The sequence below is a fragment of the Paroedura picta genome, chromosome 7 (assembly GCF_049243985.1).
Source record: "Paroedura picta isolate Pp20150507F chromosome 7, Ppicta_v3.0, whole genome shotgun sequence".
In the NCBI taxonomy this organism is placed as follows: domain Eukaryota; kingdom Metazoa; phylum Chordata; class Lepidosauria; order Squamata; family Gekkonidae; genus Paroedura; species Paroedura picta.
This window is the reverse complement of record NC_135375.1, coordinates 71,114,988-71,140,784: the sequence shown is the minus strand read 5'-3', so window position 1 is coordinate 71,140,784 and position 25,797 is coordinate 71,114,988. Positions and strand designations below refer to the sequence as shown.

Here is a 25,797-nt window from a genome sequence, read left to right as displayed (position 1 = left end):
CCTTCCTTCTCATGAGGTGGCCAAAGTATTTCAGTTTCATCTTCAGGATCTGGCCTTCTAAGGAGCAGTCCTGGCTGATCTCCTCTAGGACTGACCGGTTTGTTCGCCTTGCAGTCCGACTCGCAAGAGTCTTCTCCAGCACCAGAGTTCAAAAGCCTCAATTCTTTGACGCTCGGCCTTCCTTATGGTCCAAATTTCACAGCCATACATTGCAACTGGGAATACCATAGCCTTGACTAAACACACTTTTGTTGGCAGGGTGATGTCTCTGCTTTTTAGGATGCTGTCTAGATTTGCCATAGCTTTCCTCCCTAGGAGCAAGCGTCTTTTAATTTCTTTGCTGCAGTCCCCATCTGTAGTGATCTTGGAGCCCAGGAAAATAAAATCTGTCACTACCTCCATTTCTTCCCCATCTATTTGCCAGGAATTGAGAGGGACGGATGCCATGATCTTCATTTTCTTGAAGTTGAGTTTCAAGCCAACTTTTGCACTCTCCTCCTTCACCCCCATCAACAGGCTCTTTAGTTCCTCTTCACTTTCTGCCATTAGAGTGGTATCATCTGCATATCTGAGGTTGTTGATATTTCTCCCTGAAATCTTGATCCCAGTTTGTGACTCATCTAACCCCGCCTTTCTCATGATGTGCTCCGCATACAAGTTAAATAGGCAAGGCGACAGTATACAGCTTTGCCGAACTCCTTTCTCAATTTTGAACCAATCAGTGATTCCATGCCTGGTTCTCAGTGTTGCTTCTTGACCTGCATATAAGTTTCTCAAGAGACAAATAAGATACTCTGATATTCCCATCTCTTTAAGAACTTGCCACAATTTGTTGTGCTCCACACAATCAAATGGACTTCTACTGACAGCCAATGCTTGACTGTGGGTGATGATCTAATATGCCGTCTCATACATGTCATCTACCAAAAATGACAGCATTACTGAAGTCAAGAAGGGCTTAAAAGGGTGTAACTCTGCTAAGCATAGCATTGTGAAACTGCTAGTGAAACGCAGGAAAAGGTAAGAGGGATTTTAATTTTGAGCTATGCCTGTAGCCTGAGGAGACATAGTGCTGAAGAATAAACCATTTGCATCAGTAAGCATTAAACAGAATTCAAGCCACACTCTGAAGCCATAACTGGCTGAAATTTAAGTTCTTCAGCCAGGTTTCTTCTTTGACTGGAAACTTATGCTACTGATCTGCTTGTTAAAAACAAACTGTAATTAAATAAATTTAATTTGTTATTTACATACAACCCCTGCTTCCATGGTCTCTGTATTTTTCTTGCACACCACAAAACTTAGCTCATGCCAACTGAACTCAAAGCCTTTACAATTCTCATCCAATGAACATCTTGTAACTGAGGGGCAGGTTCACAGATTAAGTCAAACCTGGGCCTATTCTGCACACATTGGATAATGCAGTTTGAAATTGCTTTTGCAGCTGGATTTTACTGTGTAGAACAGGATAATCTACTTCTAAAGTGCATTGAAAGTGCATTATCCAACATGTGCAGAATGGGCCCTGCTTCCCCAAAATCAAAAGAGTCTATGTGGGTTCCCTTGGATCCAAGAAGGAGCCTGTCACAATCAGGAACAACATTATACAGTTTCAGGTTTACAACTCAGATGCCCCATTTCAGGTCACACAGTATCCACTCTTCAAGTGCTCTTAGGCTTGCGGAAGTTCAGTGCAAGATAATTATTACTTATGCTTGTAGATTGTCAATTTCTGGCATCTTCGGTTAAAAATAAATAGGTAGCAGGGTTGGAAAATACTTGACCTGAGGCTTTGAAAAGCTATTACCTGTCAGAATAAAGAGTTCTGGGTCCCATGGTACCTTACTCAGTAACAGTGGCTCCTACAAGCTTGAACCAACAATGCTTTGATGAACACTGTTTGCTTAAAAAATCCCTACATGAGTTCACAGTGGCCACTTGTTTAAAATTCTAGTGCTTAGATCAGCTGCCAAAATATCATGTCAATCTTGGCATACTATTTGTATGTCTGATTTTCCAGATAAGCTAATGACTAGAAAATAACAGCTTTCTTTCTTTCTTTATTGCCTAATTATAGGCTCTTCACAAACACTTATTTTTCTAGTTCATAAAAATGTAGTACTAGCTTTTAAATTATCATAAATTGATAATATCCAGTTGCTTTGCAAACTTTTAAAATGTTGACATCTAAATAAGGATCAAACATAAGGAAACTACCAACACATCAAAGAGAAAGCTTTATCAAGCTATTAAAATAAATGTGATCTCCTTTCCCATTCCTCAGTGCTTTCTCTATTTTATATCACAGTTTATTAATTTTGCTTTACAACAGTCCATGGGAGTAAAGGTTATTCAAGAATTCCCTGAAAGCTACTTGGCATATGATAACATCAGGTGTATTGATCCCCCCCAAAATCAAACATGATAAGCTTTGTTGATAGAGTCATTGTGAAGGACAGAAGGAAATGGGAGAAATAGTTTAAATCTAAGCTACTTTCCTTATTCCATAATCATGCAAAAAAAAATTAACATTCACTAGCTTATTGGACCATGTAACCTAAAGGAAGGTCCCAGAAACTGCTCAGTGACCGTTTACACACTGGGAACTTCACTGCCCCAGCTCCTGTGCAGGAGCACAAATCAGGGGCAGATGAGATGCACCGGGCCGAATGCTCCCCCGTGTGGATGCAGGAAGAGACGGGGCAACCTGCCACAACTAAAACTCCAGCCTGCAGCCTGGCATGAAACTTCCAGTGCGTAAACAATTTATGTTCAGTTTTCATTTCAGCTTTCTCACATAAGGAAGGAGATGATGGGGATACAATTCAAAGTATTGGGAGAAACTGGTGTGAGGTATGAATTTAAAGGTTTTTTTTTAAAACCCTGCATATTCTAATTTTCTGCAATAAGAAGATCAAATATAGGAGAGTTTCATGTGGATGAGCTTTGGAAATGTTTGAGCTGACAGATTCCAAAATGTCAATAAGGATATAACAGCAGCAATTAAAAGTACAATGCACATTGGTTATCTCTTTTAACTGTTATTTTATATTCCAGCTAGTGACATCATAAACAACTGCTAGAATGTGTGACTACATTTTCATTTTAGGCTGAGCCTTTTCAACCAAGATTACATGAATCTGTAAAATCATGACATTGCATTAGGAACAGAAATGTAGGTCTGTGTTGTCAGAGAAGGAAGTAAATGAAAAGCTATCAAGCAAGAGAGAAAAAATCTTCATCAGTCATCCATGCCAAAAGAGATGGGATTTTCTTGTTTCTCTTTAGCTAGACTAATTAAATGTTTTCCTGAACTTCCTTAATATGTGCTCCTAGGAAAAACTCTCTTTCTCTGACTAGTAGGCATTGGTCATCTAAATCCTTGTCCTTATGTGTTCATAACTAACTGAAGGAGAAAAACGACAATCTATGAACTCAGGCTAGATCATAGTACTGAGTAACACTGAGTATTTCAATCAAAGGGGTTTTATTCAGCCATTGCAATGTTCTCAATATCTTTTACCAGTGTTCATGATATTTTTACAGTGCAATCCTCTGCAGAGTTACTCTAGTGTAAGCACTGGGGTAACACTCCATCAATCAGCAATGCTGTATAGAGACAGGTCAAGCTAAGTAGAACTTCTTGATGTTAGTGGAAACGTCAAATGTCACCATATCCTGAATGAGATTTTCCATTCAAAGTTTATTGTTTTATCAATGGCAGCTTTTAATGTGGATATAGCAAAAGCACATTTATATAGCTTTTTATGAGCTTTGATAAGTTAATTTTACAACTGAACTTGGCTCATTGGGATTTTTAAAACGAGTAGATAAAAAGAAATCAAGTTTTTATCTGATTTATCATTAGTAAAATTTACTGAGATTTGCTAGTTAATGGTCACTTTGGCCATTCAGATTCTATCATAACCTTCGAAAGAGCTCTCACAATAGAGATGGACACAAACAGGCTTATGAGCCTGTTGGGTTGGTTCAACTTGGGTTGGTTCAAAGCCTGGGAACCAATGTTCGGAGAAGCCTTCCCCAAACATTTACTGGACTTTGGCTGATTCAGCTGTTCAGTGTCAGCCATTTAAACTTAACAGCTGAACCACACAGGGTCTGCGCTCAGCTATTAGGTTTAAATGTAATGTTCTGTGCTGTTTGTGTACTCAAGGCTTGGCAAAAAGCACATCACAACTAGAGTCCTTAGCTTTTTTGAGCCTTCAGGCATCTTTGAAAATTCTGACACAGGGTGGTGGATGTATGCACAACTGCTGTGGCAGGAGACAGAGCAACCCACTAAATTTGAGGTCATGTATAACTCTAATAATACCTTTCCAACATTTCCGACAGATGCTTGGCTTAACAGGATGCCTTTTAAAATGAACATTAAAAAATGCACTTTCATGCATATATACTACTTTCTTTCTCAATTATGCAATGCATATCCTTGTGCAGTGATAGAAGCTGCTGACAAAGCAATTTTTAAACACCTGCACAGACCATCAGAGCTCAAATGACCGATCAGAAGCCCTGATACCTAAATCCTCTCCTGGACTTATCCACTTTCTAAATACAGTTGGGAACATCCAGTAAAAATGTCAGTGTAGGGACACCATGCTGAGGACCCTGAATTATGATAACCAGTAGCAATTGAAAGATCTACAATGTTAACTAATATTTTTTAATTAAAATCCTTCCTTTATGCCTACACTTTGATCTGCTTATTGTGATGTATGTTGAGCTGACAGGATCCTGGGATCTGTGAAGGCTGCCACTTGTGCGCTAGCTCCTATGTCCATTCTGGATGCTTAAAGTACATAAAGATAAAATCAATTATTCCATAATGCCCATTATAAATCAATCACCAACCCAAGGCATCTTTCTTTATGCCCTAAAACAGGCAATCTGTCATTGCTAGAGAAGAATTATGTGTTCCATTATCTAAGCTGTCCTTACTGGGCAAAATGATAGAAAAACAGTTGCAGAGCAACTCCATGATAAAGTGTCTGCCCTGGATCCCTTTCAGTATTGTTTTAAGCCAGCCTATGGGACTGGTGGTCCTGGTGGATAATGTTACCCTAAATGTAGACAATGCCTCTCTCTTGCTCCGACCATATTTGTCAGCAGCCTTTGGTACAGTGGGTCATGCCATCCTATTGAAAAGTTAGAGGCAGGAGAATTAGGGAATGTGCTTTGGATTACTATTACTAATTATTATTGAATTTCTATACCACCCACCTGAGGGTGGTTCAGGGTGGTGTATGCAAAACAATTAATAATAACAGTGGTTAAAATAGACATAATAAAATTAATATTAATGAATGTAATATTAAACAATACAAAACAAATTAGTAGCACCAGTTTATTGCTCACTATTCATAGAGCCTCTTGTGGAGCAGAGTGGTAAGGCAGTCTTAAGCTCTGCCCATGAGGCTGGGAGTTCAATCCCAGCAGCCGGCTCAAGGTTGACTCGGCCTTCCATCCTTCCGAGGTCGGTAAAATAATAATGACTGGGGAAGGCACTGGCAAACCACCCCGTATTGAGTCTGCCATGAAAATGCTAGAGGGTGTCTCCCCAAGGGTCAGACATGACCCGGTGCTTGCACAGGGGATACCTTTACATTATCCATAGATTTTTTCAAGATGGATATGGGATGTTTTGGCAGGGATGATCTGTAGGTTCTAATTGTTCCTTAAGGGCAGGACTCAAAAAAGTTGCTGTTGGAGACAAATTTTCAATCATGTGGGACCTACTTTTTGGGGTTTCACAAAGCTCAGTCTCAGCCCTCTGCCAAGGTCTTAGGAGAAGTCATTAGTAGCTTTAGTATAGAGTGGCAATAATATGATGACAACCTTGAACTCTATAACTCTTTATTCAATTTACCTGGTGATGTGGTAGAGACTCTGAATCAATGTCTAACAGCTGTAGTTAAATGGCCAAGGGTAAACACACTGAAATGGAATCCTGACAAGATAGAGGTAAGGTTGGTTAGGATGACCAGGGTACTGAAGAACCTGGTGCTCACCACTTACGAAGGAGGCCCAGTTTATTCCTGTGGATAAATTTGAGAGTTTAAGGATGATAGCTAATCCAGATTTTTTGTTGGAGAAGCAAGATGATGCAGCTTTTTAAAAAGGCATTCCACCAACTCCATTTAGAAGATAGATCCCTACCTTGCCTCAGCTGACCTGGTCATATGGTTACTTGAGGTTAGACTACTGCAATACACCGTACATATGTCTTCTCTTAAAGGGTAACTTTCAAAATTACAGTTGGTACAGAATGTGGTGCCCTGGCTAGTTTTGGGCACCAAGCAGAATCTGCATATCTCTCCCTTTCTGCAGATACTCCATTGCTTACCAGAACCCGGTTCAGTTCAAGCTTTTATGGCTCCTCCATTGTGGAATGGCCTTCTTGAGGCTATTAGGAAGGCCCCCATGCTTCCATTATTTTGCGAAACGTACAAAATAGAATTGCTCAGGCGGGCTTTCCTTTTGAAGGAACAAAACTAAGATGTCAAGGTTCAGTTCAGGAGCAATGTTCCCTCTATTTTCTGCCTACTGAGTGGAGCAGTTCACATCCAGAGCAGAATATAACTGCTGTAATCTTAAAATGGGCAGTGCAAGACCGGTGTGGCTCCAGATAGCTGCTGAGTGGGGCTTCCTGTGTTAATGAGCAGCTGTTCATGCATAAAGCTTACAGGGAATACTGCTCAGGAGAAGCTGACTTTTTAAAGGGATAAAGTCTTTCCTACACTGATGGTCTTGTTGCTTTAAACAGATATGTTTGCATGCTATATTTGGTTTCCCTGCCCCCCACAATCACAGACCAGGGCCTATTCTGCACACAATAGATAATGCACTTTCAAGGCACTTTAGAAGTAGATTTTCCTGTTCTGCAGAGGAAAATCAAGCTGCCAAAGCACATTGAAAGTGCATTATCCTATGTGTACGGAATGGGCCCTGGTACAAATTTGGTCTTACTGCAAATCCTTGCTGTTAGAATCAAATACTATCATATATACTTTCTGATTGACTTAATTTTAAAAAATCATACTTGAAATCTTCTTTGGGTCTCAGTGAGAAATGCTATCAATGAAATAATAATAATAATAATAATAATAATAATAATAATAATAAATCAAGATGCCAAACAGCAACAACATCAAAACACTGGGCTCTACAAATATCTTGGAATTTTGGAAGATGACAGTATAAATTATAACAATTCAAAGAAAAATATAACCAAAGAGTTAAAAATATAGTACAAAACAATTAACTGGTAAACATGGTAAAGGCAAGTAACATGAGGGCAGGCCCAGTTCTAAGTTACACAGCTGACATAATAAATTGGACACAAGCAGAATTAGAATCAATTGACAGCAAATCTTGCAAGACAATGACAATGCATTACTATACCCTAGAAGTGCTGTTGATCATATCAACTTACCAAGAAAATTAGGTGGAAGAGGCCTCTTGAAAGTTAAGCAAGCAGTTGAAGAAGAAAACTGAGCACTGAATGACTACACCGAGAGAAGCTTCTAATTGAAGTATACATTGCTGACTTATTTAAGGTTACAGAAACCAAAGAAGATTACAAAAAGATTGAAATCAAAAGTCATTTTGAAAATTGGATACAGAAGCACTTACATGGGCAATACACAATAAAGTTGACAATAAATATGCCGGGAAATGGCTCCAAAACAGACAGTGAAACAGAAGGACTCATTTTAGCTGCTGAAGAGCAGAAACTTGAAATGAAAAGTATGAAAGCAAAAATTCAGAAAACCAGCGATGACAGCAAATGCTACTTGCAAAACAAAAGGTGAAACAGTCAACCACACAGTCAGTACTTGAAGAAAAATTTCTCAAACTGATGATAAAGAATATCATGATAAAGTTTCAGCTTTGTTGGACTGGAATTGTTGCAAGAAGTGTGCCTTATCATCAACCAGAAATTCGTGGGAGCACAAACCAGACAAGATCATGGAGAATGTTGAAACATTCTTTGAGACTTCCAAACAGATAAGCACCTGAAGCATAAAAACCCAGGTATCACAGTTATAGAAAAAACAAGAAATAGGATTTGGATCATAGGCACTGCAATCCCAAGAGATAGTAAAATAAAAAAGAAAGACCAGGAGAAAGCCACAAAATACCAAGACCTATGAATAGCGTTAGGAAGCCTCTAGGAGAAGACAGTTGCCATCATGCCCAATCTCATTGGAGTCCTTTGAGTAGTGCCTAGAAGTCTCAAGAAACACCTGGACATTCTGGGCAATGAACAAATAATACCAGCTCAACTTCAAAAGACAGGGTTGCTTGGAACAGCAAGAATTCTGTGAAGATACACGTGCAAAACTTTGCTACATCTCGAATTGCAGAACATCAGCTACCAGTCAAATATCTGACTGTGACAATTAATAATAATAATAATTATTATTATTATTATTTCATTATCAAAATAGTAGGTTGAGTTCATCTGGATTTTCCTCAGAGACTGTAAAAAAGAACCAGTTCTGTTTAATTATGTCAGTGACTGTTGCCTAATGCCTAATCGCTATTTCTCTGCACTTTGTTAACATTAAATAAATGCTAAATATTAGCAGAAGGGCAACCCTTTATATTGAATTTGAAATCTGAGTTATTAACAAGTGATAGGCAAACTCCTCACTGACTAGATAAAATCATAGTTGAACTGCCAGTTACCAGCATCATGACTGACGGTTAAAAAAAAGCTTGCTAACAATACAAAATGAAAATCTGTATGTGTGCACAATGTCTTTTATTTCTGTTTTTAGCCAGAATCATAGACACTAGTGACAGATTCAATACAACAAAGCAAATACTCCTGAAGAGAGTACATTGTAATAAAAATGCATTAAACGGTCCCCAAAGATTTAGTGTGGAAATGCATTGCCACACATACATATGTACATTTTATCTGAGCACAATGCTGACACTGAATGATTGTTAGTTGTAGTAGCAACAGCAGTACTTAGAAAGTACATTTAGGATCCAGCTATCTAGATCAGTATCTAAATACTTTCAGGGAAATCTAAGGGGTATAATCATTTGTAAGATTCTATGAATTTATGACACTATGAATAATTGAAACAGAAGCTTAAACCATAATTCCTTTGTTGAGTTATGCTACAGCTAAAATCTATCTGTAATTTAGAATTTCATAACATTGTTAATGGAATATATATATACTAGGGGCAAAGCCCACTGTATCCAGGAATACAACGAGCACTAGAACTTGGCGGTGGGAAGAGGAAGGGGAGGAGTTGTCCAGTCTGTAAAGGCATGGGGTTGAATGTGTGTGTTGTGTGGGACGTTGTGGTGGCGTGGAGACAGTGTGGAGATATGGGTGTCACGACCCTGTGGTTTGGAATGTTCGTTGAATATGGGAAAGGACTGACCTTTAGGAATTGTGGCATAGTGGTTACAAATGATCTTTCCAGAGCCATGTCTTCAGATATGTGAAGGGAAAAGCAGACTGGAAACTCTTCTTAGGGGGAGATTACATGGCAACCAATTCCTCCCAGTTCTGCATTCAACATAATTTCCCTTCTTGTCCCCCTGCCCTAATACAAATGGGGTAGTCACAGTACACAGGTGTCTACCTTGCTTCTTCTGTCTCCATTTTTTTACTGTTGATAAAATGTGCCCAAACACTTCTTTCACGGTTGCTCCTTAGAAGAAGAGCTGGATTTTTGTACCCTGCTGTTTACTACCCAAACGAGTCTCAAAGTGGTTTACAAACACCTTTTTCCTTCGTCTCCCCACAACAGACAACTTGTGAGGGATGTGGGGCTGTGGGAGGTCTGAGAGAACTGGGAATGGGCTGCAGTCACCCAGCAAGCCTCAGGTGTCTCAAAGCAGTTTCCAGTCGTCTTCCGTTCCACTTCCCATAGCAGACTCTCCGTGAGGGAGGTGGGGTAGAGAACTTCACTTCGAAGATGGCAACCCTAAGAGGATGTCCCTCTGTGCACAACAGTCTTGACCTTAGTCAGGTTTCTGCACACCTAGGTAGTGTGGAATTCCAGAAGATGAGCCTACACCAATCTGGCAACCTTACCTCCTCTCTGCAATGTTTTCTTGACCTGAAATAGGTCAGGGCGTGCTATGTACCTGCGGGGGCATTACACACTTTTGAGGCACCACTTTCAGACTTCAAGGAATATGTTCAGCCAGACTCCAGGTGGGATCTGGAATTCCTGCTCATCTCCAGACTATACAGATCAGCTCGGCAGGAAAAAATGGCTACTTTGGAGGGGTGACTGTGTAGCATTGTATCCCCCTGAGGTTTAGGGATGCCAGCCTCCAAGTAGGGTCCAAGAATCCCCTGGAAGTACAGCTCATCTCTAGGCAGTTAGGCTGAAGGGAAAGCTCTCTCCCCTCACATGCATCCCTTCAAAAGGAATGCACGTGGTCCCAGAATCCACTTGCTTGCCCTTCTGAAGCCTCAGACCTACTGCTGGCAACTGCAGTCCCTGTTGTTGTCTGCAAGGCCAAGTCGTTGCCTAATAAAAGTGGATCACCTAGTTCCCCCCAAAGTATCAATACTGTCTACTTTCCTGTAAAGCTAACTACACTTGAAATTCTGGGCCTTTGAGTTCATAAGAGTTTTTATTTACCAGGCCAAGCTTGAAAAAAAGTCACTTTGGTTCCCATGTCTCTCCAGCCATTTGCTTGTTCACTATGTATAGTTTCAGGCTGTAAATATTCTTTATTTAGATCTTCCTGAACTTTCCATGGCTGATATTTTTCTGTCTGTCTCTCTGCAACCCAAAATTCAAACAGTTGCTGGTAAGGGCTGGCCAAAGTCCATAGCCCAGGAGGGACACACCCGCAACTACTCCACCCCAACCACAGTCTGTGAACCTCTGCCTTCCTCTCTAGATCACTGCTCATCTCTAGATTATAATGATCAGCTCTGCAGGCAAAAATGGCTACTTTGGAGGCTGGACTCTGAGGCACTGTACGATTTTAAGGCCTTCCTCCAAATCTCCAAGAATATCCCCAACCCAGGGGTAGCCAAGCTCCAGGTAGGACCTGGAGAGCTCCTGGAATTACAGCTCATCTGCAGAGTATGAAGATCCGCTCCCCAGGCAGAAAGGGCTGCTATGGAGTTTGGACAGGGTTGAGGAGAAGAAACATTTAAGGCCTCCCATGCAGATTGTTGTGTTGAAACACTTGAGGCCTACAGCACAGGGTTGTTATGTAGAAGAAACAGGAGGCAGAAGAACCTCTGCAACAGCTTCCAGTTCAGACCTGCACAACAACCCTGTGTGGTAGGTCTCAAATCTGCAGAGAGTTGTTTGCCTGTTTCTTCCCTCCAGTAGCATGGCTGGCCATGGCAGTATTTTAAGTGAGAAGAGGCTTTTCTGTGGCCTTCCTGTCAGCCAGCTGTTTGGCAGAAGGGAAAAGCTCCCCCCCCCCCAAAAGGAAGACCCATGCCCTCAGACTCACCTGTGTTGCTCTCAGAAAAGTCTCCCTCCCCTCAGTCAGGAGCTGTGAGAGGCTCCTTCCCAGCAGGCCTGGAGGGAGGGGGAGGAAGAGCACTCACCAGCCTCCTGCCAGCTCTGTCAGGGTTCTGAGGCAAAGTGATGGAAGTTACAGTTGGACATGACAGTTAGGGCAGCCTTGGGGTGAAAAGGGTTTGCGCAGCCTGTCCAAGCCTCTGTTGTCATCCCCCTTGGCAGCCCTACTGACCTCCTCTCCCTGTGGTGGTCAGGGACAGACTGGCAGTGATGTCTCCAGATTGCCCCTAGCTGGGCTGAGTGGGCGGGCCCTGTCAGAACTTTGGCCCAATGATTGGGCCAAAATCCTGAGTGGGCGTGACATGTCTGACGCTTTGTGCGTCCCAACTGGGTAGAGCTCTGTCCTGTCCTATCCTGTTGAGGGCCCAGTCAGAAGGCACTTCGCACCTTCCGATTGGGCCCTCACCCAGACAGGCCCCGCCCACTGTCCGCCCACTTAGCCCTCTCTGCCCACAGAGCTGCAAAGAATAGGTGGTATAGAAATACAAACAACCAAACAAATAAATAAATAACCAATTATGTATACTGCTCCCCAAGCGGTTTAAAGAAATATACCGTATTTGCCGGTGTATAAGACGACTGGGCGTACAAGATGACCCCCCCAACATTTCCAGTCAAAATATAGAGTTTGTTATATAACCGGCCCGCCCCTGCATCTCCCTGTGAACGGCCCTAGTGAACAAATGTGCATGTGCGAGCTCTGCGTAGACAGGGGGCGGGCCGGAGCACCACTTCTTCCTGCCGAGCAGCATGGGCCGGTCACGCTGAAAAGGCTGGCACCCCTGTCTCGTTGCTGATGCTTGCCGCGTTATTGACCACGCTGATGACCTGCCACGGCTGCGCTGGATAACGCGCAATACTGGATGGTATGTAGAATGAGGTGGGCGGGCATCGGGAGGCCACTATGGGCACCGGGCGGGCATCGGGATGGGTACCGGGTGTGCATCAGGAGGCCACTATGAGCAGCTATGTCTATCCCAACTGAAGTGCACCCGGCGTATAGGATGACCCCCCACTTGGAGGCATGTTTTTCAGGGGGGAAAAGTAGTCTTATACGCCAGCAAATACTATATATACTATATATTCCATTAACAATATTATGAAATTCTAAGTTACAGATAGAAGACAAAAAAATGGACCCTGAAAGGCATAGGAGAACAGTAGAATAATAACTGGAAATGGAAGACTCTTCCAATCTATAGACCAGTGGTCCCCAACCTTTTTATCACCAGGGACCACTCAACGCCGGGGACCACTCACCGGGGACCACTCAACGCCTTTTACTGAAGCCCGGTGGGGGGGTAGTTTACTCCTCTACTCTCAACCACTGCCCTAGCGCTCTCTGATCGCTTTGGTAATGTTTAAACATCCCTTCAAAATAAGATACAGACACGCCACAACAACAAAGTGTGTTGTAGAGGGCTGGGGGGGGGGGAGAAGGCGTCCTTCGGGGCCCACCTCCAATTATTTGAATGACCACATGTGGTCTGCGGCTCACAGGTTGGGGATCGCTACTTTAGACCATGGCAAACCTGGGTATCCTTGATCATAGCTAACATGATCACAGCTAACATAAGCACTAAAGCAAAATTGAATCTAACTGATATTTTCCGTACCACACAGGAAGTGTTGTACTACATTGGCACCTGTTTGCCCTGAGTGTTCCCACAACCACATGGGGTAGTATTTGTCCCGCTTCCCTGTCTGCACCAGATTTTCGCTAAAGCAGGTAGCTGATGGACAAGAAGTAGAAACTTCTCGTTGTTCATTTACAAATGTGGGTTGCTGGGTTTTGTTGTTGTTATTTTGCTAATTTGGAATCACATCGTAATGTGATCTCACTTTAAGAAAAAGGGTAGATGATGGAAGTGACACTCAGAGGGGAGGGCAAGAACAATGCCCCAACATATACTATTGAAGCCTGTGGCAAAAGAGCTGTTTCCCTGCCACAGGGCAACTGAGGGCCTGAATAGTGCAAAGCCTGGGACCACCTTGAATTGGCCTCGACATTGAGAGGAAGAGAGAATTTGGCCTGATGAAGATGAGCGATGAGGTGGGCCAAATTACTTGTGCGAAAACAGCCTGTGAAAGACAAACTAAATATTACATTTTGGGATGGGAGGCTCATTGGATCTAGGTTTCCTTAGCCCAACTTATTTTCCCTGTAGCCACAAAGCAGTTCTTAATGATCAGAGAGATTTCTTTTCGCGTTGGAACTGCAGTGTTGGAGGAAGAGGGACTCCTGCTCCCCATGTGATTTTCAGAAGAAGAAACAGACTGGGCAGGGAGTAAATAACATTACTTTGGAGAGACATGGGCTTCAAATCTGCTGCTCCAAAATTATGTAAATAATTATCTGGTGGGGATATTCCAACTCTTGAAAACTATGGAGCAGGGAAAAAGCGGGAGCCCATATTCCCCCATCCCTCAGTTGCAAGTCAACAAGGGCTCCCCCTGTTCTTTAAAATGACATTCCTAGCAGCCGCTGTAGGGTTGCAGGGAAAGCAATCTGGGTCAAGGGAACCCAGACCTAACTTGCCAAAACACATAAAGTCTGCTTTGGCTCTAAAACTGGAAATGTTGCACATCTATTGGGAAAATATATTTCGGGGCCTCTTTCATTTCATATTTAGGAAACATCTTTGCCAATGCCTACCAGTTCCTTCTTCTTCATGCACTCCATGAGGATTATGAAGAGATGTTGTGCTTGGGTCCGGGTGTACGTGAAGGTTTTCTGGATTGTTACAAGCAACTGATCCCTTAGAGATTCATTGATAAGACTGAAATTCAAAAAATCAGAGAAGGTTTTTAATACAAAATTCTAGCATGAAATGACTGATTTATATGCAGGACTGTTGCATGTATGGATGGTATCAATTATCTGAGCCAAGGAAATTCTGTGTCAATATCCTGAATTCTATATAAAAGTTAATTTTTTCATAATTTTTACTATTTTGTATATGTTTCCTGCAGCTATTACTTTGTCTTGGCCAGTCACAGCGACTGGGACAGAGCAGCACTGAAACCTCATTGCCACTGGCAATCTTGTGTTCAGCATTCCTTGTTGCTAAAGAAATGTTAGCAATAATTGCTCATGTAGGTTCAAACCCATCTGCTTGGTGATAAAGCAAGAAACTTGCTCTTTTGAATTTTCCATAAATTTTGCACTTTTCCTGCATTTCCCCTGGCATGCATTCAGTCACGCCTACAAGATAAGAATGTATCATATGTAGTATGTAGCAAGTATGTTCAGATGAAGAAAAGGCAGAAGATTTTTCAGGCCTTTTGTATAACGAAGCTCTTTTGATTCATTTTGGTTTCAGTTCATTATTTGGCTTGGAAATAGAGTTTGGAAATAGGATGTTAAGGCACTCTGTTTGCAGTTGACAAGCCTGTATCAGATGTAGGCGTTATGCTGCCAAAATGTGCTGAACACATCGTTCTGCCAGCAGGTAAGCAGGATGTATTAGTTAGTTCATTTATTGTGGCACCTTTGATACATTTTTATTGCACAGCTTCATTATGCTTTAAATGAATATTTAGTTACTCTATTCTCTATCTAAACATTTCACTCAATCAAAACACAAAGTAACATCTTTTCATACAGTGCAGTATTTTCTGATGTTTTTCACAAGCTTAAAAAAAAACCTTGCTTGCAATGTCATAGGAATCTATCATGTCATTAATCTCCTTCAGACAACCCAGTTCAATGCATTCTCCACCTTTAACCCCCCCCCCCCACACACTTTTGTCCAGCCAAATGAGATGTCTGCATAGATTACACTTTTTTTAAAGAAACAGTTTGGAGTAATCAAGCACTGGTCTGCTTCCTTCAGTCCAGTTCTCTGTGGAGCCTTCTACTTCATGACTGAGAAAATGGACTGAAATGGGGGACAACCAGAATTCTGGAGCCATTGGAGTCCTGTACTTAAATATCGATATACATTTTTTTAAAAATGCTCACTATACAATATATTACATTTCCTCCCTTTTCCAAGCAGCATGCATGTGTACTTTAGATGATATATTATTATTTCCCGCCACTCCCAAGGCTGGCTTGTGGCGAATTACAACATCGATAAAAATCCCATCAAAATGAATCACAGAAGCACAATAACAGATACATAGTGGAATACCTCCAACTCCCTCCACCCCTGCCTCTGGAGGGAAGAAAAAGGGCAAGATCACAAATATTGCTGTTTAATACCGGGGGGGGGGGATCGATCTTCCTCACAGCCCCTGGCCCAAACCATAGACCTGGTGGAAGAGCTCAATTTTGCAGGCCCTGCAGAATGCTGACAGCACCCACAGGGGCCGCAGCTCACCAGGGAGCTCATTCTACCAGGTCTGGGCCAGGACCGAAAAGGCCCTGGCCCTGGTTGAGGCCAAGCTTGCTTCCCTGGGGCTGGGAATGACCAGTAAATTGTCACTCACAGAGCGTAAGGTTCTGCAGGGGACATAGGGTGATAGGTGGTCCCTCAGGTATGTGGGTCCCAGACCGCGCAGGCCCTTGAAGGTTAAAACCGAAACCTGGTAACCCATGCAGCTGCCTCAGCATCTTAATGTGGAATTTCATCAATATGTGCATAGTATTTTACTGAAAATAGATAAGGCAACAGACTCTGAACAGATGGCATAAATAAATGATAGACCAGACCAGTGCTCAACACGTTATCAAAATTTTACTTGTGTATGGCTGCTTGATCTGAGAGCTGGTATACCAAGAAATCTTATTGAAATGCCATGTTTAAGCAGATGGTATTTCAATACCCTTTCAGGTCTTCCTGAATGAGACATCTGCTTTCAACCCCTTTCAGTCAGGCTTTAGGCATAGTTATTTATTATTATATTTATATACCGCCCTCCCTGGAGGCTCAAGGCAACTCTGGTCACCTTGTCCGATGATTTTGGTTTATATTTGGGTAAAGATGTGCCACTGCTGTTGATCATCTGCTTAGATACAGCTGACCATTTGATCCTGATCAACCATGTTGCCTCCCTTCTGCATTCAGATGGTTCTTATTGTTCCAGGAAAATCTCAGAGGATTGGTACAGGGAAAGAAAGGGTTTCCTAATGTGACCTTCCTGAATTATGGGGACCCATGGGGCTCAATTGTATCTTTGATATTATTTATTATATATGGATCCTCTTGCAGAGATCATTATGAAGTTTGGAGTTCGGTACTATCAATATGCTGATAACATGCAGCTCTTTCTCATGCCACAGGCATCTGCTGGCAGAACTCTTGGACTATCCCAGTGGTTAAGGGGAAGCTGGCTAAAGCTGAATCCATCCAAGATATTTTTTATTTTATTTTTCAGCTTCTATACCATTCCCTCATGACTAATCGCCTTGGGGCAGTTTACAGCAATAGACATAGAACAATTTGAATAAAATAAAGCTGCTAGACCGATAGGGAGTGAGAGAAGGAGTGGAGGAAGGAAAAACCACGGAGGGAGGTCCAGATAAGATGTTCTGTCAGTCTTTTCCCGTTGGACTCAATTGTAGGCAGGAGAGCTCTGTCTTACAGGCCATGTGGCACTCCATGGGTTCCATCAGGGCCTTGATCTCCCTTGGGAGCTCATCCTACCAAGTGAGAGCCAGGACTGAGAAGGTCTTGGCTCTGGTTGAAGCAAAACGTACTTCTTTGGGGCTGGGGTCCTCCAATCAGTTGGTGTTAACTGACTGGAGAGCTCTCCAAGGGATGTATTCAGATAGGTGCTCCCTCAGATGGAGGTAACGTGGCTGGGAAAGACTGAGATGTTAGTGGGAGGGTCACTTCAGGGACTCCATGATGACAGTTGTAGTAGTTTTAAAAAGAAAAATTTCCACAGCATTCTTGTATGTGTATGTATGTTCATGTTACACACTGCTCAAAGAAAAAAAATCTAAATGTTAATAAACTGTATTTTGAAGAGGAGGATATCTTGCCTCCATACACATAATTATGCTGAACACCATTTTTTAAAATTATTCAGATAGATTTTTCCTTAGGCTTGGTATTTTATGATGGAGGAAATGTCCCATTAAAGCTATCTTTTCTCACATTGCATGTCAGTTCATACTGTGCCAAAGAACAAAGCTTTGATTATGGTCAGTTAAGGAAAAAAAACTAGGATTTTAGAGCTGATTGGCTGAAGAAGGAAAGGATATGAAATAACTTGTGACACACTATGTGACATGCTATTTTTGATCATAAAATCAAATAATTCTGCGCTGTATATTATATGTTCGGGAAAATGGGACCCTTATTTTGGTATACTTGCAGTGTTGGAACATGTTTCTCAAAAATATGAAGACTGTCAACAATCAGGTGAAAAAAATGGCCTGTTCTTTTGATAGAAGTTAAATGGGAGATAATTTTTTCAGGTTGAAGTAGTTACCTCCTTGCCATGAAAAGCTTCAGGTGCGCATTTCCCCATATTAAACTTCTATTAAAGGGGCAGAACATTTTTCCCTCTGGGTTGTTGGCAATCCTACATATTATCCAACTTTCTTCATCTTGCAACATTTCTTTCTTCTGAGACTCAAGTTCTGCCAGATCAATTTTATTTTGCCCCAGCCACCGTCTCTTGGACTAGTGAAGAAACCTGTCAATAAGATTTATTGGTCAAAAGGAGGGATGAATCAAATCTCAAAAGCAGGTAATTTAAATAACAAAATGTGAGCTGTCATTTAGCTTAGTTTTTTGCCTTTATGAATGATGCTCAATGCTCAATATATATTGTGATGCCTCTTGCCACTAGCAAGACTTGATATTTTCCAGTTCAATGTCTTAGTGATTCAGTAAACTAGAAATAATTGTAACCAGGAATAGACAGAAAATAGCCCCGTGTTCTTTTTTAAAAAATCATATAAAAAACTCAGTACATTTTTATAAGTTGTCAAGTCATTTAGTTCGAAGACTGGAATATTGCAAATTCTTTGTGCTGTTCAGAGTTTTAGTAGCAATCCATTTAAGGCTTGCAGTAATCTCCTTTTATGCAAGATACTGAAAAATTATCCTTAGTGGTAACAACAGTACTCGGAAAATAAGCACTTTTTGAGCACTGTGCAAAATAGAGTGATATGCACAACATTCAATACATTACAACAGCAATTGTATCACAGCAGATTTTCCATCTATTCCATAAATCCATCTATATAATTCTCACTCCGCAGAAGACTTATAGGCTAACCTGGCCCACATGGCATAGAGAAGGGGTAGTCAAACTGCGGCCCTTCAGATGTCCATGGACTACAATTCCCATGAGCCTCTGCCAGGGAATGATGGCAGGGGCTCATGGGAATTGTAGTCCATGGACATCTGGAGGGCCACAGTTTGACTACCCCTGTCATAGAGCTACATAGCGATCATCATGTGTTTCTGGTAAATCAGGCACAGGACTCCCACAATGATTGATATCAAATCAGACACAAGTGTTTTGAATCTCAGAGCAGTTTGACATACATATGTTTGAAATGAATGATATATCCATGACAAGGATAGATACATTCTCTTGATCACACGTTTGTCACAGCTATGATTTGTGAATTAAGAAATATTGTGATGAAATAGAATCGTGGAGCATGAGAAATGAAGTTTGTGATAGCTGCAACTTGCTGAAGCACAGACTCCTTAGAAATAAGTTGTTCCGAGAAAGTAATTTTCCAACACAAACAACAATGTTTGCAGGACTGATGCCTGAACAAGTTCATGTTCTCATTTGGCAGCCTATCTACGTCAAAAACAAAAATCCCAGCAGAATGGTTCCTTTCTTTGTTCCGGCAGAACAAGTAGAGGCAGACGACAGGATCTTGGCATCCTTCTGTCTGACATGGAAATCTCTTTTGAAATGATACCCTGTGTCAAAGGGGATAACATACACAGTAATAAATCGCACTGTAGCCATTCAACTGCAAAACATTCCAGGCTGCAGTGAGCAGATGAGATGCAGGACCTGATCCATAGCCAACTCTAAATTATTTAATGGGTTGCCACTAAATTAGTTCAGTTTTTCAGCTGAAGATAAGCAGCAGCTACTGCCAGTGCTAAGTGACTGTTAAGTGATGGCTTTTATTGATCAGGTTGGGCAAAACCATAAAATATAGTTTTCTGTCCTCTTCTCTTCCTGTTCACATCCTTGCAGCCATAAAGTCGTCGCATGAATCTTTTCTTCAGAAAATATTAGAGGCCCACATCGCTTTAGCTAAGTGTAGCTCCATAACTATGGATGTCCTTTGTCAGATAGTGTGGTGTGTCCAAGAGGAATACAAAAGCCATGAAGTCAGTAAATAACAAAAATTGTTTAGTTCCAACTCCCTGTTGTGTTGTAAGTTTAAGTCTGTATATGGGTGTCCTGGTTTTCCTTTGTTGAATTAAACCTCACTTCTGTTTTAAATACTATTTCTGTTATAGAGTCCGGGAGATGTGTTTGGATTTTTTCTTCTTCTTTATTTGCCTACTGGCTGTCCCTCTTATTTGGAAGTAGAGGCCAGTGAGCTGAAGGCATCTCTACTTTTGTTTTTTTTTTCTCTTGTCACCGCCTCCATTAATTAACCCATAATTTCTTCCCTCACCTGGGAATGCACTGTGGGAGGAGGGGGCAGTAAAGAGACAAGACTGGCTAAGTAATTCCTGTCTGAAAAATGTCTTGAGCCAGTAGGAGTACCTGTTTTGAGTGCTATACTTAATTCTACATCCCAGGAAGGAAACAGATTTCATATTGTCTTATATTCTGAAGCTCTTTCTTACAATAGCTACCACAAATGGAGTGGAGTTTTCAAGCATCCTCCAGGACAGCCAGCGTTTTACCTCCTCTACATAGCTACCTAGGAAGGAATCTTTCCTAGGAAGCTATGTAGCAGAGAGATCCAGCATACAAACCTATAAGCAAGGAGATATCCAGAGCAAACTTTTTTAGCAGGAAGTTCTATTTGCTGCCCACTGTACCTTTGTTGTACATAGTGACACAGCATACATAGCTTTCATCATCTATTCAATGCTGTGGTATGAAGAACAGGGATCACTGAACTCCATGAGCTTTTGAAGCACCCATGAAGCACTACATTAAAAAAATTAATGAGGATTAATGTATTGGCTAATTATTCATGCTAACATTGTTTTTTCAGGGATAGAAGCAGTAAAAACTAACAGTGGGCGCTATAGTCCAGCAAAAGACTCACCCTCCTTCTTCAGAGTACTTGTGTCCAAATGCAAGAATGTCAGATGCTCGGCCACTGCCATCACAGACCACAACGGGAACTGGGGGAGTGTCGCGTAGGTATTCTAGGACAATAGAAATTACATTGGGTCCTCCTTCCACAATGAGAGCCACTACTGGAACCCCTTGCCCAATCCCTGTAGTGAAATAAACAGAAACAAAACAAAAACAAAGCCAGCAAATCAAACAACAAAAAGAAGGAAATAAATCAAAATTATTAAGCCAAAGCAGCAGTCCTAACCCATGTGCAATACTCAAAAGAGATTCTCTGCAGTTGAAATAAGAATGTGTTAATTCATGAGGCTTCAAGAAAGACTGCACCTATAAGGTAGATAATTTGCTAGCTAGCTATTGTATGAAAAGAGATTGCAATTTTCATACTGGCTAACCTTTTTAAATGAGGAGAGGCAAGTGATAGCTGAAAAGAGGTAATGAAGGGTAGTCATATGATAACATCACAGTAAAAAAGCTGATCTTTCTTGCTTAGGGTTATCATTGTCCTTCAGTCATATAAGTCAGCATCAAGTTAATACACGGTCTCTATTTGCACAGGGACATACCATGCATACAACAGCTCTTCCATTTATTGCAATGGAATTAACAGCTCTAAACAGGCATAGAAATGAATGTGTGTACATTTTCTCCTGTTGAAATCAATGGAAAATCCTGCTTATAATGGCTTTCCATTTGAGTACCTAAAAAGGTAAAGGTATCCCCTGTGCAAGCACCGAGTCATGTCTGACCCTTGGGGTGACGCCCTCTAGCGTTTTCTTGGCAGACTCAATACGGGGTGGTTTGCCAGTGCCTTCCCCAGTCATTACCGTTTACCCCCCAGCAAGCTGGGTACTCATTTTACCGACCTCGGAAGGATGGAAGGCTGAGTCAACCTTGAGCCGGCTGCTGGGATTGAACTCCCAGCCTCATGGGCAAAGCTGTCAGACGGCTGCCTTACCACTCTGCGCCACAAGAGGCTCATTTTGAGTACCTATATAGTTACAGATCAAGGTTGTCATCTCTCTTAACTGACACCATAACAGTTACTCTCATTAATATCTGCAGCACAATTATACAGCATATATGAAAAATCTGCCTTAAACTATTATGTATGAAAACAGGAAAAGGGGGTGTTACATACGAATGGAGTTCAACATTACATACAAGGGAGAAAAGAGTGAAAAAAACTCACTGCTAACTTCTAAGCAAACAATTTGCATTTATGAATGGACCCCACTGTGAATTCTATAGTTCATGAGTATTATTTGACAGAACTCAAAATCTAGGAGACAGTTTAGGGTAACACTGGTGCCATCGCATGCCACAAATCAAAACACAAGAAAAGTTGCTGGGTTAAGCTAATGTTTATTGAAACTTCAAAACCAAATAGTTTGATAAAGAGCTTAAGAGTGGTAACCTATAATCTGGAGAACTGGGTTTGATTCCTTGTACCTGCACATGCTGGGTGACCTTGGGCCAGTCAAGTTCTTAGAGCGCACTCAGCCTCACCTCCCTCACAGGATATCTGTTGTGGGGAGAGGAAGGGTAAGTGATGATAAGCCACTTTAAGACTCACTGGGGTAGTAGAAAGTGGGGTAGACAAACCCAATTCTTTTTCTTCAGATTAAAAATTAGCTTCAATTTAATGTTTAGTTCAGGCCCAGAATAACTTTCAGTAGGTTTGCCCATATACACTGTTATGTTATACTGTAACCCGGTTTATCTTTAAATAGGACAGGGTCCTATTAAATAAAAGAGTAAGGCCACCTGGGGAGGAGTTAGGGTGGGCCCTGTCCAGGATAAAAACTCAGAGGGCCCAATCAGGAGCCGCAAAGCGGCTCCTGATTGGGCCCTCCGAGTGTCCATCCAGGGCCAAGCAGCCAATGGGGAGGTGCGCAAAGGGCCTTCCTATTGGCCTCTCACCAGGACAGACCAAAATTCCATTCACCCAGCCCAGTCTGGCTGCCAGTCTGCACCTGACCACCAAAGGGAGAGGAGGTCAGTAGGGCCAAGGGGGATGAGAACAGAGGCTTGGACAGGCTGCGCCAGCCCATTTCACCCCAAGGCTGTCCTAACTGCCATGTCCAACTGTAAATTGCCTCAGAACCCTGACAGAGCTGGCAGGAGGCTGCAGAGTGCTCCCCTCCCCCCCTTCAGGTCTGCTGCGAAGGAGCCTCTGACAGGCCCTGACTGAGGGGAGGGAGGTATTTCCAAGAGCAACGCAGGGGAGCCTGAGGGCCTTCCTTTTGAGGGGGGGGGGACTTTCCCCTTCTGCCAAACAGTTGCCTGACAGGGAGGCCACAGAAAAGCCCCTTCTCACTTAAAATACTGCTCTGGCCGGGGGTTAGACACAGCCAAGCCATGTGTCTTTCTTCTTTGCAACTCTCTGCAGATTTGAGGCCACTGCACAGCGTTATTCTGCAGACGAAACTGGCTCTTTTGTCTCCTGTTTCATCTGCACAACAACCCTGTGCAGTAGGCCTCAAGTCTTTCAATTCAACAACAACCTGGGTGGGAGGCCTTAAATGTTTCTTCTCTACCACAACCCTGTCCAAAGTAGCCCTTTCTGCCTGGGGAGCTGATCTGTATACTCTGCAGGTGAGCTGTAATTCCTGGAGCTCTCCAGCCCACACCTGTAGGTTGGCTACCCCTGGGTTGGAAATATTCCTGGAGGTTTGGAGGTAGGACTTCAAAATCGTACAATGCCTCAGAGTCCAACCTTCAAATGAGCCATTTTTGCCTGCAGTTGGTAGGGAGTGGTGCAGGAGTGTCCCTCCTGTCCTATGGGTTATGGCCAGCCCTTATCAGCAACTATTTGTATTCTGGGGCACAGACAGGCAGACCAGCATCAGTCCTGTGAGTCTGGAAAGTGCAGGAAGATCTAAATAAATATTTACAGCCTGAAACTAAATAGAGAACAAGTAAATGTCTGGAGACACATCGTAACTGAAATAGTAACTGGCAAATAACCTTGTCCTGGCAAATAAAAAAACAGTATTAAAAACCTTACTAAGGTCAAGACTGCTGTGCACAGACAGTCTTCCTCTTAGGGTTGCCAGCTTCCCTGTTAGGCTCGGTACCCCACCTCCCTCATGGGGAGTCTGCTATGGGGAGAGAAAGGGAAGACAATTGGAAAATGCTTTGAGACGCCTGAGGCCTGCTGGGTCACTGCGGCCCATTCCCAGTTCTCTCAGATCTCTCACAACCCTACATACCTCACAGGTTGACTATTGTGGAGAGACAAATTACAAAGGTATTGTATTGTATTGTATTGTGGAGATATGGGTGTCAAGAACCTGTGGTTTGGAATGTTTGTTGAGTGTGGGAGAGGACTGACCTTTAGGAATTGTGGCATAGTGGTTACAGATGAGCTTTCCAGAGCCATGTCCTCAGATATGTGAAGAGAAAATCAGACTGGAGACTCTTCTTGGGAAGATTACATGGCAACCAATCCCCAGTTCTGCGTCATTTCCCTTCTTGTGTGAATTAGGCCACATTCACCTAAATGCCCCTCTGCCCTAATACACATAGGGTAGTCACAGTACACAGGTGTCCACCCTGTTCCTTCTGTCTCCCATATTTTCACTGTTAGTAAAATGTTATGCTTCTTTCATGGTTGCTCCTTAGAAGAACGGATTTTTGTACCCTATTGCTTACTACCCAGAGCCTTATATAGCTGCAGCGAGGGCGCTCCGGAGGCCGAGAGAACACCGGGAGCGGCCAGGAGAAGGCTTTGGACAGCCTCGGGGGCGGGTGGGCCTGGGCGGGTGGGCCTGGCCTGCTCCGGCGGCCGAGAGAAGGCTTGGGAGAGCCTTGGGGGGCAGGTGGGCCTGGCCGCCTTCTCTCGGCCGGCGGAGCGGCTTCGAGGCGTCGTAGACGCCGTGAGGCTGCTCCGCCGGCCGAGAGAAGGCTTGGGAGAGCCTTGGGGGGCGGGTGGGCCTGGCCGCCTTCTCTCGGCTGGCGGAGCGGCTTCGAGGCGTTGTAGACGCCGTGAGGCTGCTCCGCCGGCCGAGAGAAGGCTTGGGAGAGCTTCGGGGGCCGTTCGCCGTTTGGGGAGGGTGGGGGTGGTGGGAGCCGGCCTTCTTTCGGCCTCCGGAGCGCCCTCGCTGCAGCGAGGGTGCTCCGGAGGCCGAGAGAACACCGTTTGCCGTTTGGGGAGGGTGGGGATGGTGGGAGCCGGCCTTCTCTCGGCCTCCGGAGCGCCCTCGCTGCAGCGAGGGCGCTCCGGAGGCCGAGAGAACGCTGTTCGCCGTTTGGGGAGGGTGGGGGGGCGGGAGCCGGCCTTTTCTCGCCCTCCGGAGCCCCCTCGCTGCAGCGAGGACGCTCCGGAGGGTGAGAGAATGTCATTCGCCGTTCTCGGGGGGAGCTGTCTAGCGCCCATTTTATGACAGTATAAAATGGGCTTGAAATCTAGTTGTATATAAAGGTTAAAACATAAAATACCATTTCTGAGATTCTCATCAAAGTGCTTTCAGAGAGATTAGATAATTTTATTCAACCCACATCTGGAGATTCAGGGATGTTTTGGGAGTGCTTTCTTATATAGCCTCATTTATGTGAACCATAACAAAACCTTCTAATTTGTCACTTCTGTTGATATGAAGTTCATTCTTCTCTAAGCTTAGAAGAAATTTCCCATAGATATATATGTATCAAAACTGTCAACTATTAGATCAACTTGTTCAGAGAGTTTTCTGGGCATCAGTCCATATATTCAAAGTATCCCCTTCAAGGATAGAGCATCAAGTACATAGCTCAGAACAGTCAAACTCATACATGTTTTGCAAATTTGAAAACTAAAGCAAATTGTCAGACATGCTGTTTGTTCAACCAATATCTCTAACAGACAAGAATTTGTGGCAATACTGTAAGTTGAGGAGAGTATGTTTAAAGTTAATAACAATGTTAATCGGTATGCAAGGTGGACTACATTTTAAAATGTTAGAAGTATTGGGTAAACAGATAAAGAACTGTGAAGGGTTAATTCTTCACAGAGCCACAGAGCCTTGAGTGAAAGGCTGTTACAAAAGATCTGACTGGTTAGCAC

The 25,797-nt window shown here is 42.8% G+C and overlaps 1 protein-coding gene across 13 annotated transcripts in view; it reads right to left on the bottom strand.

The window, feature by feature from the left end:
• TRPM3 (transient receptor potential cation channel subfamily M member 3) overlaps nucleotides 1-25,797 on the bottom strand; it is a 427,187-nt gene that overhangs the window by 96,216 nt on the left and 305,174 nt on the right. For 12 of the 13 annotated variants that reach the window (XM_077344811.1, XM_077344812.1, XM_077344814.1 and 9 more), the window contains 2 exons: nucleotides 20,719-20,893; nucleotides 14,209-14,332 (listed from right to left, as the gene is read on the bottom strand). In XM_077344811.1, the coding sequence (XP_077200926.1) occupies nucleotides 14,209-14,332; nucleotides 20,719-20,893 (299 nt within the window). The remainder of the gene's footprint in view (nucleotides 1-14,208; nucleotides 14,333-20,718; nucleotides 20,894-25,797) is intronic. The other variant, XM_077344815.1, reaches the window with a different exon arrangement.